Raw genomic sequence first — 20903 nt, forward strand, 5'->3', positions numbered from 1 at the left:
TAGAGCCTGGAGGACTCTGGGGGTGTGGCAGGCAAGACTGGGAAAGGGTGAGTCGTGCAGGGTCTGGAATGCCAAACTAAGGAGTACAGCCTTTATCCTGTGGGCTTTGGGGCAGGTCTCTGTGTGTAAGCCTCTGTGCTTAATACAGGGGGATAGAACACAGCCACTCCCTTCAGGAGTTTATGGTCAAGGTTGTGTGATCAGCCTGTGCCTAGGATGAGGGTACATAGCAGAAATCCCATCCTGGGGCATCCACGCAAGTGCTCCAGGGCTCAGAGGAGGAAAGGCACATCTGGCTGAGAGGTCAAGTAGGCTTCCTGGAGGAGGAGGCAGATGAGCTGGCTCAAGAAGAGAGATTTTCTATGTGCTGCTGCTCCCCAGGAGGTGTGAGGGGGTGGGGAAGCACTCACAGGTGAGCCCTTTCTCTAGCCCCCATGTCCCAAGTTTTCTCACCTCCTTGCCTTCACACCTGGCACTCCTTGCCAAGCATGCCCTCCCCCTTTTTGACCTGGGTGACTTCTGTTTGTTCTTCAGAATTCCATTGCACAACCCCACCCTGCAGAGAACGTTGCTTGACTTCACCTGATGGGCACCCCCAGGCGAGGACACATGCCCCCCGCGCACTGTGCTTACCTTACCGGTATCAGTGCTTTATTCACAGTAATGCATTTCGTTGACATGGCTGTGACCATTCTTGTCCCCATTTTACAGATGATGAAAAGGAGGCAAAGAGAGGTTAAGAAACTTGCCAAGGTCACAAGGGTAATAAGTAGGAGAGTCAGGCCTTGAACCCAGGAAGTCTGGCTCCAACTTGTGATCTTAACCTCTAGGCTCTGGTGCTTGTCATGACATGAGGTACCCTGAATTTAATTGTTTTGAGAGAGTTCTCAAGGGCTCTGTGCAGCGCACATGCACAAGACTGGCATGCACAATCAGGTGTGCATTTTTCTGCACAGAGGCTCATAGCTTTCATCAGCTTCTCAGAGACGTTCGTGATCCTCCAAGGGCTGAAGGCTCCACGCTATTTGTTTTTCTGAACTGAGCTCTCTGAATCCAGCACCTGTGCCTTGGTCCCTGGGAGTCCCCAGGGCCTCGTGCAAAGAGGGTGTCTGGGGAAGGTTTTGGGGGGGTAGCGGACAGCTGTCTGCACGAGCATCATACAGACTGGTAGGCACCTGCCTCCAATTCAAACAGCTCCATTCCCATGGCAGCATCTCATCTTCATCTTGTCCCGTACTCCTTGGGTCACCCTGGGTGGTCCACAAGGCAGAACTGGAATTCGGCAGCCCTCAAAGGAGGGAACATGGGGTCTTGGGTATTCAAGCCTTGGATGTTAAAGGTAGCTCCCTGTAGGAGCCTGGTTTTGAGTCCCATAGCAGCCACCAGCTCATACATGACCTTCAGCTTCATTTCCCCCATCTGGGCCTTAATTCTTGCCACACTCAAGTGTGCTATAGCCGAACAGGGATCCTTCCACGTAAGCTATCAAGGCGTGGGGCAGGGAGGAGGACGAAGAAGCAGGTAAGGTAGGCCCTCTTCCTATTGTCTCCAGGAACTCACAGCCTAGACCTCAGGGTCTGCATGAAGTGGCCGCTGGGCGTGTGTGTACTAGTCAGCTATCAGCGAGGATGGTGCTGCGAGATAAATAGTCCCCAAAATACAACGGCTTCCAAACACCTATTTTCTTACTCATTGGTTGGAGTCTGTGGGTCAGCTGAAGTGGCCTAGGAGTTAGGTCAAGGTCTTTCCTACATGTTTCTTATTCTGGAACCAGCTGTTATACCATGCTCAGCCCCATTATGGCTGAAGGCAGGAGCACAAGAGGCCAAGCCAACTCAACAAACACAAGTAAAGCTTCCACTTGCATCACGTCCTCTAGAACGTTCCAAGAGCCAAAGCAAGACACATGGATAAACTTGGCATCCACAAAGTGGAGAAATATACTCTGCCTTCTTTTGTGGGAGGTCCTGGGAAGTCACATGCAAAAAGTATGGGTGTGGAATTCTGTGACAGGGAGGCCATGAAGAATCGGGAACCACAGATGTTTATCCAATGGCCAAAGTCTCCCCAAGTGGCAGGAGTGGGCTCTGGGCCCACTGTGGGCAACAAGCTTGCTAACAGTCTTCTCTGTTCCTCGGCAGGAGCTCAGTGAGTACAACGCCACAGCCATAAAAAGCCCCACCAACACGGTCACTGTGCAGGGCCTCAAAGCCGGCGCCATCTATGTCTTCCAGGTGCGGGCACGCACCGTGGCGGGCTACGGGCGCTACAGCGGCAAGATGTACTTCCAGACCATGACAGAAGGTGAGCAACATCCAGAGGGCAAGAGGAGGCCACTGGCTCCGCCAACAGAGTAAACAGAAGGCCCCCCTTCTTTCCAAGTGCCTTTGGACAAATTAAGAAAAGGTGTCCCCTCTTCTAGATGTTAGCCCTTCCCTGCTGGTCGGGAACGAGCCACCCAGAGAGGCCCCATGTCTGTGGCAGGAAAACACGTGGACTCCCCCATTGCCATGCCATCAGCCAGGCGGCTTCCTCTTGTGGGACTGTCAGAGCTCTGCCCTAACTTGCAGAGACGCTCTGAGCAAGTCAGCTCCCTTCCCTGGTCCAAATTTTTCTCATCTACAAAATGAAAGCATCATATTCAGTCTTTGAAAGCACACCTCGTTTATCTGTGTGCTGTTCCAATGACTTGTAGTTGGGTTGAGATGAATCCTGAAGTTCAGCAGGAAGAAGTGCTGGGATGGATTAGTGATGTCTGCCCTGGGCAAGAGAAGGGGAGGCGGCAGCCCATGTGCTATGTGTCTCCCAGTCTGGGACCCCACGGTCTCTCAGTATACTTCCTGCTCTAATAATTTTGAGGAACAGCAGAATTAAGAGAATGGACAGATGGACAGATAGAAATTACAGTGCTCAGTCAGCCCTGTATGGCCATAAGCAGCTCTGAGTCTCGGTTTTCTCATCTATACACGGGGATGGTGACAGCTATCTCATGATCATGATCATCATCGTCAAACTAATGTAAAGATGGGGGCTGAACCATTAGAACCTGGCCCAGAGTTGGCACAAGGTCTCACACAGAGTTAAGGTCACAGCTGTCGTTCCAGTGAGTCTGGTAGCCCTTTCACCAACCAGCCAAGCTCCAGAATAGCTTTACTTATGACCAGACTCTGGCATCGTCCCCTCTCAGCATCTGCTTTTACCACTGGTCATGGGCCTTGGCTTTTGCCTAGCTGAGCATCTCAGAGGTTTGGAGACCCATGAGTTCTTGTCTTACCACAAACATCCTCCCTAAGGCTAACGGTCTTAGCCAGGACACTAAAGCTACCTCCTCTGTGAAGCCCCACCCCCTTGTGACCAGCTTCTTCACCTTTCTAGGCCCTCTTGCATGTTGGATGAGTGTCATCAACCTGGGGCATGGGGGACTGTCACCAGATCCTTTATTAACTCAGCAATGCGCGCTGGTTGAGGACCCAGAATTTACCTGGTCCCTGACTTCAACAAGCTCTTGTCTGATCATAGAAGCAAACGAGAAGTAATAATTACATTAAAAACAATGATGGTCTTGATGGCATCAAAGATGTGCTAACTGGTTTCCAAGAGCTGAGCCAAGGCTGGGGGCATTTTATGCATTATCTCTTTTAAGCCCGGACACAAACCTGGGTTCACATGCTGGCTTTGGCCACTTCCCAACTGTGTGACCCCAAGCCAGTCATGGCATTGCTAAGCCTCAGTGCCCTCATCTGTACGTGGGGCTCTCATAGGCACTGAATCATAGGAGGATTCTGAGAATCAAACAAGACACATAACGTACTTAGCACAGTGACCCAAAAATAAAACACTCAATAACGGTAATAATTCATATTTACTGAGCGGTTACTATCCTACTACCTGTCCTTCTGAGTGCTCTACACAGCAGCCTTCCAAGATGGGAACTATTGTCCCCACTCTACAGATGAGGAAACTAAGCCGCAGAGAGGTAAGTCCCTTTACCAGAGGTCCCAGGCAGGAAGACACTGCCAGGACTCAGACCTAAGGAGTCTGGCCTCAGAGTCTGGGCTTCCGGCTGCCTCTCTGTATGTCAGCTTATTATTATTATTGATTTTCATATCAACATTGAGGTATGATGCCCATTTTATAGATGAGAAACTAAGGGTTGGCTCAGTCCACAGACTCGTCCAAGGTTACGTGTGAGTGAGTACTGGCTCGTTCTCCATCTGGGCATGGGACAGGTGCTGTCTCAGGAGCAGGAACAGAGTCTGGGGATCCCAGGAGATCTCGCAGGATGGGGGGGGCATTAGGACTCCCAGAGCCAGGCTGACAACACTCCGCATGCTTTCTCCCCCAGCCGAGTACCAGACCAGCATCCAGGAGAAGCTGCCGCTCATTATCGGCTCTTCGGCGGCTGGCCTGGTCTTCCTCATCGCTGTGGTCGTCATTGCCATCGTGTGCAACAGGTGGGTGGGTGCCCCCAGCCCTATCCAGGCCCAGCTGTCCATCCAGTCAACTGATCCTGAACAGTGTCTGTGAGCCGAAGGGATATTCCCATCATTCCCAGGGCCGGGGAGAGGCCCGGGCAGGCCTCCTACCTGAATGGCCACAATTCACTATAGTCCATCCCTTCGGGCTAGGGTTGCCTCGACAAGTCCATTATTCATGGAGGGGGCACATAGAGACACTAACACTTCAGTGTGAAGGAATGTTCTTCTTCCTTAGATCCCCGCTATAGAACAGACAGGGCCATAAGGTCAGATGGACAGAAGCCCCTGGGATTTCCGGGGCCATGGGAGAGGACTTTGAAAGGGGCTTGGCCAGAGAGGGGATGCGGAAATAGTGAGCCTGGACTTGAAGTGGGAGAGGTGGGAAGGGATGGGGGGGGTGTCCAGGAGGGGTGAGGCTGCTAGGCCAGGGACTGACGGGAGCCCTCTGGCAGGGGTGTGGTTTTGAGGGCCTGCCCTCCCTCTCCCTATCACCTACTGTGGCTCCCAGCTCCCCAGGGGCTTGCAGGTGGCTCCAGCCCTTTGCTCTTGTTCCAGAAGACGGGGGTTTGAGCGTGCTGACTCGGAATACACGGACAAGCTGCAGCACTACACCAGTGGCCACAGTACGTACGCCCCAGTGGGGCCGGCACCCTTGGACCCTTTGCTAGTCGGTTCCCCAGCAACCTCTCCAGCCTCCTGCCACTGCCTCCCACCTTGCTGCAGCCAGACTGAATGTTGAGCTCTTCCCGGAACGGGACAAGCTCACTCTCCCCTCTTGGCCTCTGCACCTGCAGTCCCCTCTGCCCGGAGCATCGCCCGCCTTCTCTTTACCAGCGTGACCCTCTGTCTCCCCAGCCTCAGCCTCAGCCACCGCATATACAAACCGCTCTGAGCAGCCTCCCCTGACCCCCACCCCACCCTGACTTTAGGGCCCGGTCTGTGCTTGCGCCCCCTTACCTGGCTGCATCATGATGGCCATGTCCTTGTCTCCCCAACATTTTGGTGGGAGGTCCCAAGACACTGATGCTCACCGTGCCCCTGAATGCCAGCATGCTGCCTGGCACTTAGCACACAGTAGGTCCCTGTTTATACAATAAATCCACGAGTTGCATGAGATGCTGAGGACCCCAGGCTCTGGCCCGAGAGGTGGCGGGCCCTGTCGCTCTTTCCTAGTGATCCCTCTGATAACCACTGCCCCCTACCCAGTGCCTCCCTAGTGTCCCATCCCATCTCAGGCCAGGGCTGGGGGCACACAGGTGCCACACCCCCAGAGCAGACGGCCCCTCTCAAGGGGCCCAGCAGAGACAGAAGCAGAACATAGATTCCTCTCTATTTTACCCTTGCAGAACCAACATAGGGCAGGCCGGGGTGAGGGGGGCGGCGGGGAGAAGCTTCATGCTCACTTCCACTCACACAGCAGGCAGGAATTCCACATGGGTCCAATATAGCTTCTCAAACTGTACTCAGTGGGATACAGCTTCTGAGATGCCACTGGGTAAGACAGGCCATCAGCATAACCCTTCACATGTCACACAGTCTTTGTGACCTACTGTGTATGCCAGGCTCTGTTTTAGGTAGCTGGGGATACACAAGTTATTGAACCACATATCCCCAGCCTTGCAGAACTTAGATTCTGATGGGAGGGACGGGGACCAAAAGAAATACATGTAGTCTCTGAGAAAAGCTCATGGCCTGCTAGAAGATAAAAGCACTATGGCAAAAGGTGAAGTAGAACAGGGTGACGGGTTGAGAATTGCAAGTTCAGATCAATAGAATTGCTTATTCAGATAGGACTGTTGGAGTTGGCCTCACTGAGAGGGTTTCAGTTGAGCAGAGACATGAACGAGCTGCGTGGACAGACTGGAGGGAGGAGCCTCCCAAGCAGAGGAAGAGCCAGTGCAAAGGCCCTGAGGCTGAAGTGTGCCTGGCAGGTTTTAGGAACAGCCAGGAAGCTCGTGTGACTGGAGTAGAGTGAGAAGGCAGGAGGGACCCCAGCATGCAGATCCTTGTCAGCCATTGCAGGGCCTCTAGAAGGGTCTGAACCAAAGACTGACATGGTCTGAGTTACAGTTTTGACAGGACTTCTCTGGCTGCTGAAGGGCAAGTGGAGTGACAGGGCTGCAGGGTGCCGGGTAGGACAGAAGCAGAGAGACCTGTGAGGTGGCTGTTGGCATCACCCAGGGAAGATTCTCGATTCTGGCATGTTCTGAAAATACTAGATTTGCTGCAGGATTGGATGCGGGGTGTGCAGAAGAGAGCAGAGTCAAGGAGTTCTAAATATCAAGCCTCTGGGTTAACAACCAATTTGAAGTAAAAGTTCCTGAGCTTAAAAAATCATTTTAGACATAAATGTAAAAAATCATTAAACCATTAAAAATTTCCAGGAGACAATTTAGGTAACTATGTCACTGATATTCTAAGCCTAAAAGCAGTAGAAGGCTCACAAGAAAAAGGCAGAACAATTTAACTACACTGAAATTTAAAAAATCACCTGTACGCTAAACGTAAAAGTCATAAATTACATCACCGCCTTCTATTCCCCAAGTAATGAAATCATGGTTATAGATAGAGGCTGACTGTACCAAGTGTACTCTGTTGCCCAGACCTGTTTAAATGCTTTACGTGCATTTGTTCATTTAATCCTTAAAATTTTCCGTGTAATATGAGTACATCCCTTGAGTACGAGGGAACCAAGACCCATAGAGGTCACACAGCAGTTCAGGGCCAGAGCCGAGGTCCACACTCCTTGCCACGCCATGTTGCCCACACCTGGCTAAGCTGGAATAAGGGGGGCCTCACACGCTCTGCTACCTGGAGCCACGTGGGAACATCACTGTTGAGCATGTGAGTCACCAACAAGGAAACAGGGGACAGCAGGGATTTATTTTTAAAATAGAGCCCAGGATTTGCTCATGGATGAACACATTCTAAGGCTCAGCTCCTACGCCCTCCATCTAAAGAAGGGCTTTGGTTTTCTTCAAAGCACTTCCGGCCCTGTAGCCTAACACCCACTAGCAACCCTGTGTGGTCAGGACCCAGGAAGAAGCTGAGGCCTGGAGATGCGTGTGACTGACTTAAGCCACCCTCCCTGGCTCACACGTGCCATCGTTCAGCAGGTGCTGAATGAGGACCAAGATCTGTGATTACTGCATGGGGCCCAGAGGGACCAACCTGGTTTCTCATCCCTGCTCCACCAATGGCCCGCTCTGTGACCTTGGGAAAGTCATTGAGCCTCTCTGAAACTTGGTGTCTTTACATGGGAAGTAGCCAGAATGATGCTTCTTTCACAGAATTGTGAGGATTAAATGAATTAATGGATATGAAAGTGCTTCCTAAAAATATTTAATAATAGCCAACTCTTCTTTATAGCTGGTAACAATTATTCAGTGTTTTCTATCCCCCGACTACTATACTAAGCCCTTTAAAAAGATTCTCATTTAATCCTTGCAGTCCCCTTATGAGATAGGTACTGTTTATTGGTTCCATTGTAGATATGAAAAAAAGTGAAGCACAGAGAGGTTAAGTAATTTCCCCAAGGGCACACAGCTATATCTATAGTGCGGTTGATCCTCAGTTCAAACTCATAAACTCAGTTCAAGTTCATAACATCATTAAACTGATCCTCAGTTCAAACGCATAAAGCAGCTTATTTGTGACTGTTATTACCGGCAGATCCAGAACTCAAACCAGATCTTGGAATGTCTGGTTCCTCCTCCCTCCTTCATCCTGAATTTCCCCTCTGGGTTCAGGACAGCACATAGTGGCCCTGGCAGTCGTAAGTTATCCAAACAACAGCCCAGTATTTTCTGGAAACTTGGACTGCAGAGATCCTCAGCCAGCTTTAGTGCAGCAAATATCCCGTCCTGGGAGCTGGGCCTTGAGTTTCCCTTCCATTCCATGTCCACGACATGTCCTGTGTCCCCTTCCATTCTAGGACACAGGATGGGAAGGCATCCGGAAGAAAACAGTAGCCTGGCGGCTGAGAGTGTAGACTCACAGCCACACGACCTGAATTCAGACCCCATGTCTGCCATATCAGCTCTGTCCATGTCATCTTGGGCAGGTTGTCTAACCTTTCTTATCCCACAGTGTGCTCATCCAAACAATGGGGATAATATTAGGCTGGGCCAAATGAAATTGCCTTCTTTGTAGGTCAGCAACAGTTAAATACTAACAATTTCATAAGGCTCAGCCTAATAATAGCATTTCCCGGGTAGGGTTGTCGGGAGGGTTAATTGGATAGGTATCTATAAAGTACCCAGACCAGGGCCTGGGGCCTGGCAAACCCACAAGGAATTGTGAGCATGAACGGTGAGATGAAACCAGAGGGTCACAGAAGCAGGGACAGCTCAGAGCCACGCATCCAATCAGTGTTTATTAAGCATCAACTAAATACCACCTTCACACACATACTCCAGAGAAAACATTCTAGAGCAAGAGCTCATAACTTGGGGTTCACAGACCCCCAAGAGCTTCAAGGGCCCATGAACATTCCAAAATTATATGCTGAATCTGGGAGTGTGACACACGCATGAATAATTTCTGTTTCATAGAAATTCTTAGCTTCATAGCTAAGAATTCATAGCTTCTGTCAAGTTCTCAAAGGCATCCATGACCCCAAATGGGCGGAAAGAGAAAAAAGAGGACAGTCCAGTAGGCAATGTTATTACTCTTTCAATACGCATTTCATGAGCATCCTCTATGTGCCGGGTTCTAGGATTTAGCATGAACTAGACAGACATGGCCTCTGTCCCCCTGAGGGAGAGAGTGGAAAGCAAGTCCACACAGGCAGCAGACTGGTCCAGAAAGGGGAGCCAGGAGGCTGTGGGCATGTGTATGGGAGATTTAGTACAAGGTAGGAGAGCCATACAGACATCAGGGCTGTACAAGTGGCTGCAGAGACAGGGCTCCAGAGCCTAAAGAGAGAGCATGGATCTCCACTGTAAGGATCCAGGCAGGTTTCACAGAGGAGGTGACATTTGATCTGGACACAAAGAGGAAGAGAAGGGCATTGCAGGTGGAGGTAACCCCATGAAGAAAGCACAAAGGACAGAAATTATAAGGTGTGTCTGGGATCTCTGGACAAATAATTCTTTTTGGTGGCGTATAGAGGGGCAGGGACCTATGGCTGGGGCCCAGCAAAGAGGACTTGGAATGCCAGGTGAAGACACTTGCCTTACTCTTGCAAGCAATGGAGAGCCCTCCTGGCCAAGGGTCGGGGATGGCATCTGAGCAGTTGGCAGTGCCCGAGTCAGCTTTGAGCTCCTACTGCGCTTCTCCTCAGCTCCCGGGGCTCCCAGGGCTCCCAGGGCTGACCCATTCCTGTCCTCCCTCTGCAGCTGGCCTGACAGAAAGGGCTTCCCCCAGTCCTATTGGAGGGAGGCTGAAAGTCAGTCACCGAGACCCACAGAGCCCTGAGTTTGAGCCAGAAAAGGAGCTTCTCCCAGGAACTGATGTCCCTGCTCTGGGGAGCGCTGATTGGGAGTCATGGCTGAACAGTCCAGGAGGAAGAGGCCTGGGCCAGATCTAGTTGGACTGCACACAGGAGGCCATGAGTCTGATGATTAACACTATGAACCTTGGCTCAAAGCTGACAGACCTGGGTTCAAGTCCTGGCTGTGCCATTTGCTAGCTGTGTGGCCTTGGGCAGATCACTTAGACTTTCTGAGCTGCCGTTCCCCCATGCATGAAATGGGAATAATGATTCCCTTCCCCCAAGAGTTGTTGGGTGCGGATGAGATAATGCATACTGAGAGCCTGACCCAGTGTTGGGCACAAGGTCTCGACCAAGGGTAGCTGCAATCATTCTTCTATCTCAATCGCCTGGATTCTGCTCAGCTCTGTAGACACTGAGTGTCTATTGCATGAAGAGCTTTGTTCAAGCCCCACGTTGGGGGTGATTACTTAAAAATAAAACCTTTTAAATAAATAAATTAAATGATGGGCTAGACAAACACACACATAAATAATCCAAAATAAAGCTAATGTATCAGAATGGCAGTTGGCAGACTTTTCTGTAAAGGACAGGAGAGTAAATATTTTAAGTTTGGATAGCTGTGTGGTCCTATTGTATCTATTCAGTTCAGTCGCCGGAATGTGAAAGCAGCCACAGGCAAAGGAATGCTGGCAGTTGTGTTCCAATAAAACTTCATTTAGCAAATGGTCAGTGGGCCGGTTTGCCAACACATGTGTTAAAGGTTCCAACCTTAGATTCTTGGAATGTCTGAAACAGACATGGTGGTCAACTAACAGAGTGGTCAACTAACATGTCCAAGGTCACACAGCTGAGCAGGGTTGGTGGCCCCACTCACCAACCAGTTAAGCCTTACTCCAGTCAAGCCCAGGAGCTCCAGCTCCCTACTCCTAGAGCTACTACCTCCAAAGTCATGGCTCCTGGAGCAGTAAGAGAATGTGGGCAGGGAGCTGGGGAAGCCAGAGGGAGGCCTGGACAGCGGAAGACCAGTTACCTCAGAGGGAGAAGGTGGAATGGATCATCCTTCCCTTCCTTCCAAGTGTTTTGATGCTGGCTCAGTGCTAGGGTCAGAATTAGGTATTTGGCATCCAAGTCTTTGGTGTTTGGCACCCTTAACTTCTGCACCAAATAAAAAAGTACATCAAATCAAGAGTCACACTAATTTGCCACATGTCCTGCCTTATGTTGATCACCAGGGAATTGGAGATCTAGAAGGATTTAAGACCTAGCTCGTGAGGGACTTGGGAAGTGGCCCCAGAAACCATGGGTCCTCAGACCCTGGTGAATGGGCAGCCCATCCAGGCTCTGGGGCCTGCCTGGGAAAGCTGAGATAGCCAGGAATTTTCCTAAGGAAGAGGATGCTTTAATTAGGCCTGAAAAGACAGAGAGGTTTCTCTAGCAGACACCCAAGAACCTGGGCTATTGCCTGCTTTTTCTGTATTTTTGTTCCAAATCTCTCTCTCTTCCTTCTTGACTTCCTCTTTCTTTGCTTTGCTCCCCTAATTCTCTAACACAAGAATGACAAACCTATCTATCCTTTTATGCCCACACCCATAACAGACATTGCTAATCGATCCTGACAGTCCTTTAGCTCCTTTGGGAAGACATTACTAATCATTTAGAATTGACAAGAGCTAGAACCTATTTGTTCTCCTGCTAAGCTCTCTGTTCTCACCCTTCTACTTAGCTCAATTCCCATCTGCTCACTGAAGCCCAGAGAGGCCAAGTGACCTGCAAGGGTTGCCCAGTTCTTATGGGGCTGCACGGGTGTGTATTTCCCTCCACAGAGAGACTAGTGCTAGCCTTTATGTCTGTCCACATCTTGAGTCTGTGCATGTGACCAAGCCTGGTCTTATCCCCCAGTGACCCCAGGCATGAAGATCTACATCGACCCTTTCACCTATGAGGACCCCAATGAGGCAGTGCGGGAGTTTGCCAAGGAAATTGACATCTCCTGTGTCAAAATTGAGCAGGTGATTGGAGCAGGTAGGTGTCTGGGGCTCTCCCAGGTACCATGGCCTCAGCCATGAGTGGGGAGTACTCTTGGGGCAGAGGGTACAATGTGGGGCAGGAACTTCAGAGGATCCTCTAAGACCTGAAGGTTCACAATACCAAAGGTAGAAAAGTCCTCAAAGGTCACCCAGTAAAATCACCTCATCGGCATATGAGGAAACTGAGGCACAGGCCTGGGAAGGAGCTTACATATCATGTCAGAGATTGACTTAGGTCTAGAACCCCATTCTCTGGACTCAGTCTCGTCCTTTGTCCTTCCCACCATTCATCCAGGTCCCTTTCTCCATCTTCCCAGGTTCCCCTACAGCCTTGCCCCATGCCCAGCCAAATACCATGGGACAGCTGTGAAGAGCTTTCTCTTACACCCAGTGGTGGCTAGGAGCTTTCTGGTCCCCCACATTCTACAAAGGGGTTCTTTGTCTAAGAGGATAAGTTGACCACTGGGGAGAAGAAGCTCCTTCAGGACCGGAGTGGAGGTTACAAGGAGTGGGAGGTGACACTTCCACCTGGCAAGTGACATCCCGCCTCTCTTGGTGTGTGTGTCCCAGGGGAGTTTGGCGAGGTATGCAGTGGCCACCTAAAACTACCGGGCAAGAGAGAGATCTTTGTAGCCATCAAGACGCTCAAGTCAGGCTATACTGAGAAGCAGCGCCGGGACTTCCTGAGCGAGGCCTCCATCATGGGCCAGTTTGACCATCCCAACGTCATCCACCTGGAGGGTGTTGTCACCAAGAGCACGCCTGTGATGATCATCACCGAGTTCATGGAGAACGGCTCCCTGGACTCCTTCCTCCGGGTAGGGGAAACCAAGAGTGCCAGGGGCCTGCGATGGGGAGGAAAAGGAGCAATGGACATAGCTTCATGATGTCAAACCTGATGGGGTCTTGGGAAAGATCTAAGTCAGGAATGGCTTCATGCTTTCTCTTTCCATTCCCTTACCCGTGGCAGGCATTGCTAATCGATCCCAGAACTCTGTAAAACCAGTAAGCCATCTCAGAATCCTTTTCATTCTAGGAAACCACAACCAATCAGTCAGAGTTGGCATACATCTGAAATCTGTTGCTGTCTATGCTCTTAGCCAGCCTTCTCATTATGCACAAGAGAAAAGGGAGACTCAAAGACAGATAGAGTTTGTCTGGGCTTACCTAGAGGATCAAGGTGAGAGCCAGGACTGAAACCAGGTCTCTTGAACCTTGGTCCAGGATTTTCACCAGATTTGGGATTTCTCCAAAGCTCTATGTGCTGGGGGATGGAGTCCGGAGCTTAAGGTCAAGAGAGGAAAGTTTCCAGACCCCCCACTCGCCCCACCACCCCACGCCGGGATATCACAGTCAATCAGCTGGACGAAGAGCACAGAAGCATGTTACTAACCTAACTGCCATTTAGCAAACATTTACTGAGCATCTAGTATGTGCCAGGCACCTTCCATGCACCTTCTCATTTAACTCAGCCCTGGGAGGTGGGTGTAACTTATCCCCATTTTACACCCAGATGGGAAAACAGACTCAAGAAGTCAGGTCACTTGTCCAAGGTTGCACGGTCAGCAAAGGGCAGACCCAGAGTCAGATAAACTGTCTCAACTCTGAAGCCTGTGTTTTCTCCACCCTGAAACTGGTCTCTCATGGGCCTCTCTAAGCATCTGAATCCTTTCCACAGGGAGCATGAAGCCCGGGCAGCAGTGTCCTGCTCTGGTTTTCCGTTGTGTGGATGATCCAGAGCTCTGAGTCACGCCCTTCTGCTCACTGTGTGTTTCCTCCACTTCTCCCAAAGCAAAACGACGGGCAGTTCACAGTCATCCAGCTGGTGGGCATGCTGCGGGGGATCGCGGCCGGCATGAAGTACCTGGCAGACATGAACTACGTCCACCGTGACCTGGCTGCCCGTAACATCCTGGTCAACAGCAACCTGGTCTGCAAGGTGTCTGACTTCGGGCTCTCACGCTTTCTGGAGGACGACACCTCAGACCCCACGTACACCAGCGCGCTGGTAAGATGGAAACAGAGAGCCGTTTCCAGGGGGGGCGTGGACCAGGCAAGAGGGCTTAGGTGTCCCTCTCTCCCTACGATATGTTTTCACCAACTTCTGCTCATACCAAGCACCATGCTGGGCCCTGGAAACAGAGACACAAACCACCGTCTCTGCCCCCTTGGCACTCACAGGCTGTGCGGGGACACAGATGTGCAGAGAAACATGGAATAAAAAGAACTATGAGTCAGGGCACTTGTCTGGGGAGGCCAAGAAGGCTTGCTGAGAGGCGGTGATATCTGAGCTGGAAGCTGAAGGGCCAATGAAAGGTGGTCAGATGCCACGTTCTCAAGGCAAGATGAGACTAGAACACAGACTGAAGTGGGAAGGTGGTGGGCAGTAACGCAGGAGAGGCAGGCAGGGCTGACCCTGGAGAACCTCGATGCCAAGTTCAGGACTCTCTCCTGCTGAAGAGTTCAAAACAGAAGGGCATAAGGCCCGGCCCCTGCCCAAAGAGCTCAGATGGAGGACAAGAAGAGCCAAGCACGCAGGCAAATGATTTGAGTACTGCTCTATAGAAGTGCCTCCTGGATGGAGAGACATGGGCCACAGGATTAAAAAGAGTGGGCAACTCTTGGGGACGTAGGGAAAGATTTTCAGAAACACTTAAAGGATGAGAAGAGGTTTCCAGATGGCAGAGTGAGAAGAGGCATTCCACGCAGGGGGTGGGGGGAACAGCATGTGCAAATTCCCAAGGCCTGAAGCAGCACAGTGAGTTCGAGAAAGAATGAGGTGCTTCATGGGATTGGTACAGCCACAGGGCTGAGGACGAGGAGTAGCATTGAGAGCAGAGGCCAGACGGATCAGCCTCCTACCTGTTAACCCTCCTCATTCTGTTCCCCAGGGTGGGAAGATTCCCATCCGCTGGACGGCCCCAGAAGCCATCCAGTACCGGAAGTTCACCTCAGCCAGTGACGTGTGGAGCTATGGAATCGTCATGTGGGAGGTGATGTCCTACGGGGAGCGACCCTACTGGGACATGACCAACCAGGACGTAAGTTTCCAAGGGGCCGGGCCCAGCCCAACGTTGAGTGATTCTAATGTCTGCACAGGATCCCGGACTCTCTGGGGGTCGAGTAGGAAAGACCTACTCATCCACAATTCAGCAAATCTTCAAGATGCATTCACCTTGTGGCCAGCCCCGAATGAGACCATAGCTGTCCCTGAGGTATTTTCCATGTAACTGAGGGACAAGGCGATTATTCCAGGAATAGTTGTTATCAGGAACTTTACGAGCAGGTGCTAAATTGGAGAAGGCAGGTGTCGAGTCCTGTAGGGGTTGAGGCAGGGGCCACGTGAGCAAGATCAGTCAGGAAGTGTTCCCAGGACAGGGGGAGCACACACTGTAGTAGGACTTGGAGACATGAGGATGTCGAAGGGGAAGAATAGGCTGTGCAAAGGCCCAGAGGTTGCTGAGGGATGCTGAGGGAGCAGGCTGGGGAACGGTAGGGAGGAAAGATGGTCAGAAAGGATGATAAGGTTCCATAATGGAGTGTTTGAAAGCCAACCCAACATATCTGGATTTGCAACAACACAGAACAGGAAGGACTTGAAGCTTCTCAAGCAGGGGGGGTGACCCACAATCCAGCTGGGGAAGGTGAGTCTGGGCCTGTGGCAGGACAGATTGGAGAGACGCCTTTGAGCTCCTTTTCCTGACAGAGGAGTGGACGGAGCCATGTAGAGCCACGCGGTGGCGTCCGACCCAGGAGACATGTCTCTCCTGGAGCAGTAAATGGCACCAAAAACAAGAGTTGGTTTCACCCTGGGGTGAAGGGCCAGAGAGAGGAGTCCTAGGAAAGGAAAAAGTGGTCCACAAGAGGGTCAGCCTGGTAGACATTGAGGCAAAAGTTATCTCGGGGTGTCGGCTTTCCCGAGATTGGGAGAGGGGGCGGGCACTCAGCCCCCAGGTCAGACTGAGGCCACAGATGGTGGGAACCCAGGGGAGGGGCATCCCTGGGGCTGTGCCCAGGAGGTGGAGGCAGTTGTCATAGCAACCAAATAGGTCTGCCCTGCTGCAGAGGTGGAGGGGAAAAATAGGTCAGGTGAGAGGCAGACGCTCTTTATTCCACCCGCCCCACCTCACTCTGGCCCCGTGTTGTCCCCAGGTAATTAATGCCATCGAGCAGGACTACCGGCTGCCACCCCCCATGGACTGCCCCAGCGCCCTGCACCAGCTCATGCTGGACTGCTGGCAGAAGGACCGCAACCACCGGCCTAAGTTCGGCCAGATCGTCAACACGCTGGACAAAATGATCCGAAACCCCAACAGCCTCAAAGCCATGGCACCCCTCTCCTCTGGGTATGGCTCTGGTCTGGCCTCACCCCCCCTCCCAGTGCGTCTCTGCCCCCGTCCTCAGCCGGCCCTTCCTCTCCCCGAATCCCAACCCCTCCCCAGCCCTGCCCAGGCTCCCCCGGCTTCAGGCAGCTGGGCGTCAAGGAAGGCCAGCACAAGCTTCCTTGGGCATCGGCCCTCCCTGGTGGTGCGGAGGAGGCGGGGACACAGTAGAGAAGGAAGTGGTAGAGACGGTGAAGGAAGCACTTTTTAAAGCATGGCCATGGTCAGAGAGGACGGCATTTAAGAAAATATTATCAGAATCTGGGTTGGTAAACAGATTGACTGGTCACTGGGCTTCCTTCCTAGCTCCCTTCCTGCTCAAACCTGGACCCTCTGACCTACCTCTGCGTCCTCCCCAGCACCACCATGCACACGCGCACACACACACACACACAGGCATCCTGACAGTCCTACGCACCGTCAGGCACAAGAACTCATGCTTACGCTCCCCCACAAATGGTCTCACACATGGATACACACCCATTTGCAGGCCCTCACGCCTACCCTCCCTACGTGTTCAGAAGTACAGACACAGGGACGCCTGGGTGGCTCAGTGGGTTAAGCAGCTGCCTTCGGCTCAGGTCATGATCCCAGCGTCCTGGGATCGAGTCCCACATCAGGCTTCTTGCTCAGCGGGGAGCCTGCTTTTTCCAATGCCTCTGCTGCCACTCGGCCTGCCTGTGCTCGCTCTCGCTCTCCCTCTCTGGCAAATAAATAAATAAAATCTTTAAAAAAAAAAAAAAAAAAAGAAGAAGAGGAGGAAGTACAGACACAAACAGACGCATGCTCACTCACCGTTCCTGACTCAGCTGGACGAGCGTTATCCCCGGTGATCTGAGGCCTGCCTCCTCCCAGTGGTCCCCAGACATATGCTCCCTCAGACCTGGGGCCACCACCACCTTGCTTGGGTGGCTGCCCCAGACCCCTGTCCCCGCCAGCCCTGCACACTCTTTCTCTTTGGGAACCTATCAGAGTTTCTCTGGGGCATCCAGCCAGGGGTGCTCAGGGTCTGGGTCTGGCTTTGTCCAAACACTCTTTGGGCCCCAGTCTTTCACCTGCCAAGTTTTTATGGCCCATAGTTAGTGTTTGTCTCTACCTGTCGCTTCCCACCAGGACCCCATCAGCCACTCCTGACTCTCCGGATAAAATCCCTCTGAGCTTTGAGCCCCGCGAGGGTCACTTCCATCCTGGCTTGCTCCCACGAGCACCGCCAGCCTCGTCTAGACTTTGGAGGTACAACCCACAGTTTCCCAGAGCACACCCAGGCTGGGGAAGGACGGGGGACGCAGCGACTCGTAGCACAGTTAGTCCGGCTGAACTCCCCCCTCCTGACCATCAGAGGCTTGGAGAAGCATCTCGCTCCTCACCACTGTGGCCGGCCTCCCAGCAGCCCGTTCAGAGGCACCTCTGGACTTCCCAGGGGGCCTCATTGTTGAGTCCTGCACACACGCTCACATAGTCACACACAAACATGTCTCCTTGACATAGGTGCAAATGCACTCCCACGCTCATACAGAAATACATACACACACACTCACCTTCGTCCCCACAGATGGATACACAGGTGCAGGTACAAAGCCCGCAGCGGCCCTCCGCGCTCACCCTTGCCCCCCTCCCAGCACCTTCCCTAACCGTCTGTCGCCCACCCCCGCCCCCAGAATCAACCTGCCGCTGCTGGACCGCACCATCCCCGACTACACCAGCTTTAACACGGTGGACGAGTGGCTGGAGGCCATCAAGATGGGACAATACAAGGAAAGCTTCGCCAACGCCGGCTTCACCTCCTTCGATGTCGTGTCACAGATGATGATGGAGTAAGTGCCCGGCTGTCTCGCCCACCATTACCAGTACTGCTCCCCAGCCATCCCAGCAAGCAGGGGTCTCTGGAGGGCGAGGAGTCAGGTTCAGATCAACCCCCAGGTCTGCCTGTGGCCAAGGGCAAATCAGAACTTCCCTGCACCCCAGCTGTTTTCTGTAAACCAGAGGTCATTAGGAAGATCAAAGGGATATTCAGTGAGTGTGTACTTCATAAATGCAAGTTCCCTTCCCCTTCCCCGGAGCAGAGGAGACCCTGTGTACCTGAGTGTCCTGACCCCCAGTCTCAAGCCCCTTCCATCCCCACTAGTCAGTCCAGCACGGGGAATCTACCCACTCAGCCCTTCCCTTGCTCTCTCCAGCAGGAAACCCCTGGAGAAGCCCATGCAGCTCTCCACCCGGCCCAAGGTCTCCCCAACCCCCACATTTCCCTAACACACTTGCTTCTCTCCCAAAGGGACATTCTCCGGGTTGGGGTCACCTTGGCTGGCCACCAGAAAAAAATCCTGAACAGTATCCAGGTGATGCGGGCACAGATGAACCAAATCCAGTCTGTGGAGGTTTGATGCTCACCCGCCTCGGCTCACCTCTCCCTCCAGGCCCCCGCCCCCTCCGCCCCACACGCCGGCCCCCTGGTTCTCCGTCCACGTCCACCACGGGCTCAGCCGCCTGCCAGGAGGCCACGGGCAGCAGGAAGAACCGAGCAGCGCTCCAGCCACGAGACCTCACCAGGAATATGTGAAACTCAGATGATGGAAAAAAGGGAATGGGGACAAAAGAAAATAGATCCTGGGAGGGGGCGGGAAATACAAGAAATATTTTTTAAAGAGGATTCTCATAAGGAAAGCGATCATCGTTCTTAGGGAAAAATTTGAAAAAAAAAAAAAAAAAAAAAAAGGGCTTGGGAGATCCACGCGATTAGTCCCAACTGGAGACCAAAAGCAGTTTCTCTCCAATTGCCTCTGGGAAGGCGACCTGGCCAGAGCCAAGAAACACTTTCAGGAAAACAATGTGAAGGGAGAGACAGGGACCACCCTTCTCTCCCGACCCTGGGCTGCTCTTCCAGGATTCACTCAACAGCCACAGGCCAGGCAGAGGTGGCCACCGCCACGGGAACCGTTCCCACGGCCGCTGGGCAAACAGAATTTTTCTGTCTTTGGAGAATATTTCAGAAACTCTGATGAAAAAGACTTGCTTCTCCTGTCGGCTCCTGGGGCTGAAAGGGGGCTTTTGTCCTCCTCAGTCGGGGAGATCATGGGGACACCAGAAAGGTCAGCCTTCCTGAGGATGACCGGCCCCCCCCCGGGACTGCCGCCCCACGTCCCTGTCGCGCCCGCGCGGTGCCCGGCAGCCCCCGCCTGGAGGCCTGTTGGCTGCAGTGACTGCCATCAGCTACGACTGCCACTGAGAAAGGATTGCTCCTGCATTTGGGTTTGTTTACAGCAATTCGTGGACTCGGGGGTATTTTGGTCAGGGGTGGATTTGGTTTGGGGGGTTTGTTTGTTGGGTTTTTTTTTTTATGACAATGAAGTGACACTTTGACATTTCCTACATTTTGAGGACTTGATCCTTCTCCAAGAAGAAGGTGCTTTCTGCTTACTGACTTAGGCAATACACCAAGGGCGAGATTTTATATGCACATTTCTGGATTTTTTATATGGTTTTCATTGACACTCTTCCCTCCTCCCCCTGCAGAGTGTTTCCCTCCCCTGCTGCCAGGCCTCACCAAAGCCAACTGCCATGGGGCCATCTGGGCCATGCAGAGACCGAGTGAGGATGAGGGGCTGGGGTAGAGGAGCCCCCCACCCAGGACTGCTTTGGAAAGCACCAGATTGAGAAGGAAGCAAGCCCTAGGGCTGCAGAACCACACACCTTGTCCACTTCCCCAACCCCCCTGCCCCAGTCTGCCCAGTGCTTCCCCAGGCAAATAGGCCCCTTTGAGGTTCCCGAGAGCCCTCAGATGGCCAGAGCCGGGTTCTGCTTCTGGGAGCCTGAGCCGGGCCTCAGATCATTCACTGTGATATCCCAGCTCTCCAGAGTGTCACCCTCAGAGGCGTGTCCTTTCCTCCCCTCAGGGGAAAGTGTATGGTTTCTCTCCAACCCCCCTTTGCCCAAGATCTTAAGGTCTTAGCCGGGCTGGCGGAAGAGAACCATCAGCCGTGGGGTCTGGCCACAAAGTCCCTCCTGTGGGCAAACGCAGGCACCTGAGCGGAACAATCGGTTAGTGAATTGAATGGAAATAAACATTTTAGTTATAAAACGACCCCTGTTCTCTGTAAGTTCCAAGAGAGACTCTGGCACCCTGGGACCTGTCAAGTGACCCACGATGCTCTTCTAAGGTACCCTTCCTTCCTCGGGCTTCTAGAAGGCCCAAGGCTGAGAAAATGGATGAAGGACACCAAAGGTCCACGTGGCCTCTCTGACTCTGGCTTGGCAAAGGCACAGGCAACAAAAGAAGCAGGTTGAAAGTGGCTCAGAATTCAGCGTTGGATGCCCTGCAAATTAGGGTGAGCCTCTACGGGAGGCATCAGGGCCAGGGAGTAGACAGGGGTGCCCTCGGCCCTCCTGGGCCAGAGGAAGGGGGTCAGGGTGTTACGTAAGCTGTGATTGTGGTAGTGTGAGGGTCCTGGAGTACCCATGGACCCCTCCAGCCAAAGTCGCAGGTAAGATCAGCGTATCCCGGTCAACGCTAATCTCTGCATATGTGCTCCTACGCACACGCCATCCGGAATCTTTGTGTGGAAGGGGGAGGCAGGAAGGCGTA

At 52.5% G+C, this 20903-nt stretch overlaps 1 protein-coding gene across 2 annotated transcripts in view; it reads left to right on the forward strand.

Annotated features, from left to right (window-relative positions):
• EPHB2 (EPH receptor B2) overlaps positions 1-19778 on the forward strand; it is a 183431-nt gene extending 163653 nt beyond the window's left edge. The window contains exons 7-16 of one of the 2 annotated variants that reach the window (XM_044237400.1): positions 2142-2304; positions 4346-4454; positions 5037-5101; positions 11815-11937; positions 12513-12760; positions 13735-13950; positions 14834-14983; positions 16095-16288; positions 17983-18138; positions 18597-19778. In XM_044237400.1, coding sequence (XP_044093335.1) covers positions 2142-2304; positions 4346-4454; positions 5037-5101; positions 11815-11937; positions 12513-12760; positions 13735-13950; positions 14834-14983; positions 16095-16288; positions 17983-18138; positions 18597-18705 — 1533 coding nt within the window. In that variant the 3' untranslated portion in view covers positions 18706-19778. The remainder of the gene's footprint in view (positions 1-2141; positions 2305-4345; positions 4455-5036; positions 5102-11814; positions 11938-12512; positions 12761-13734; positions 13951-14833; positions 14984-16094; positions 16289-17982; positions 18139-18596) is intronic. The other variant, XM_044237399.1, reaches the window with a different exon arrangement.
• Positions 19779-20903: the final 1125 nt, after the last annotated feature.

This window comes from Neovison vison, chromosome 2 (assembly GCF_020171115.1).
Source record: "Neovison vison isolate M4711 chromosome 2, ASM_NN_V1, whole genome shotgun sequence".
In the NCBI taxonomy this organism is placed as follows: Eukaryota; Metazoa; Chordata; class Mammalia; order Carnivora; family Mustelidae; genus Neogale; species Neogale vison.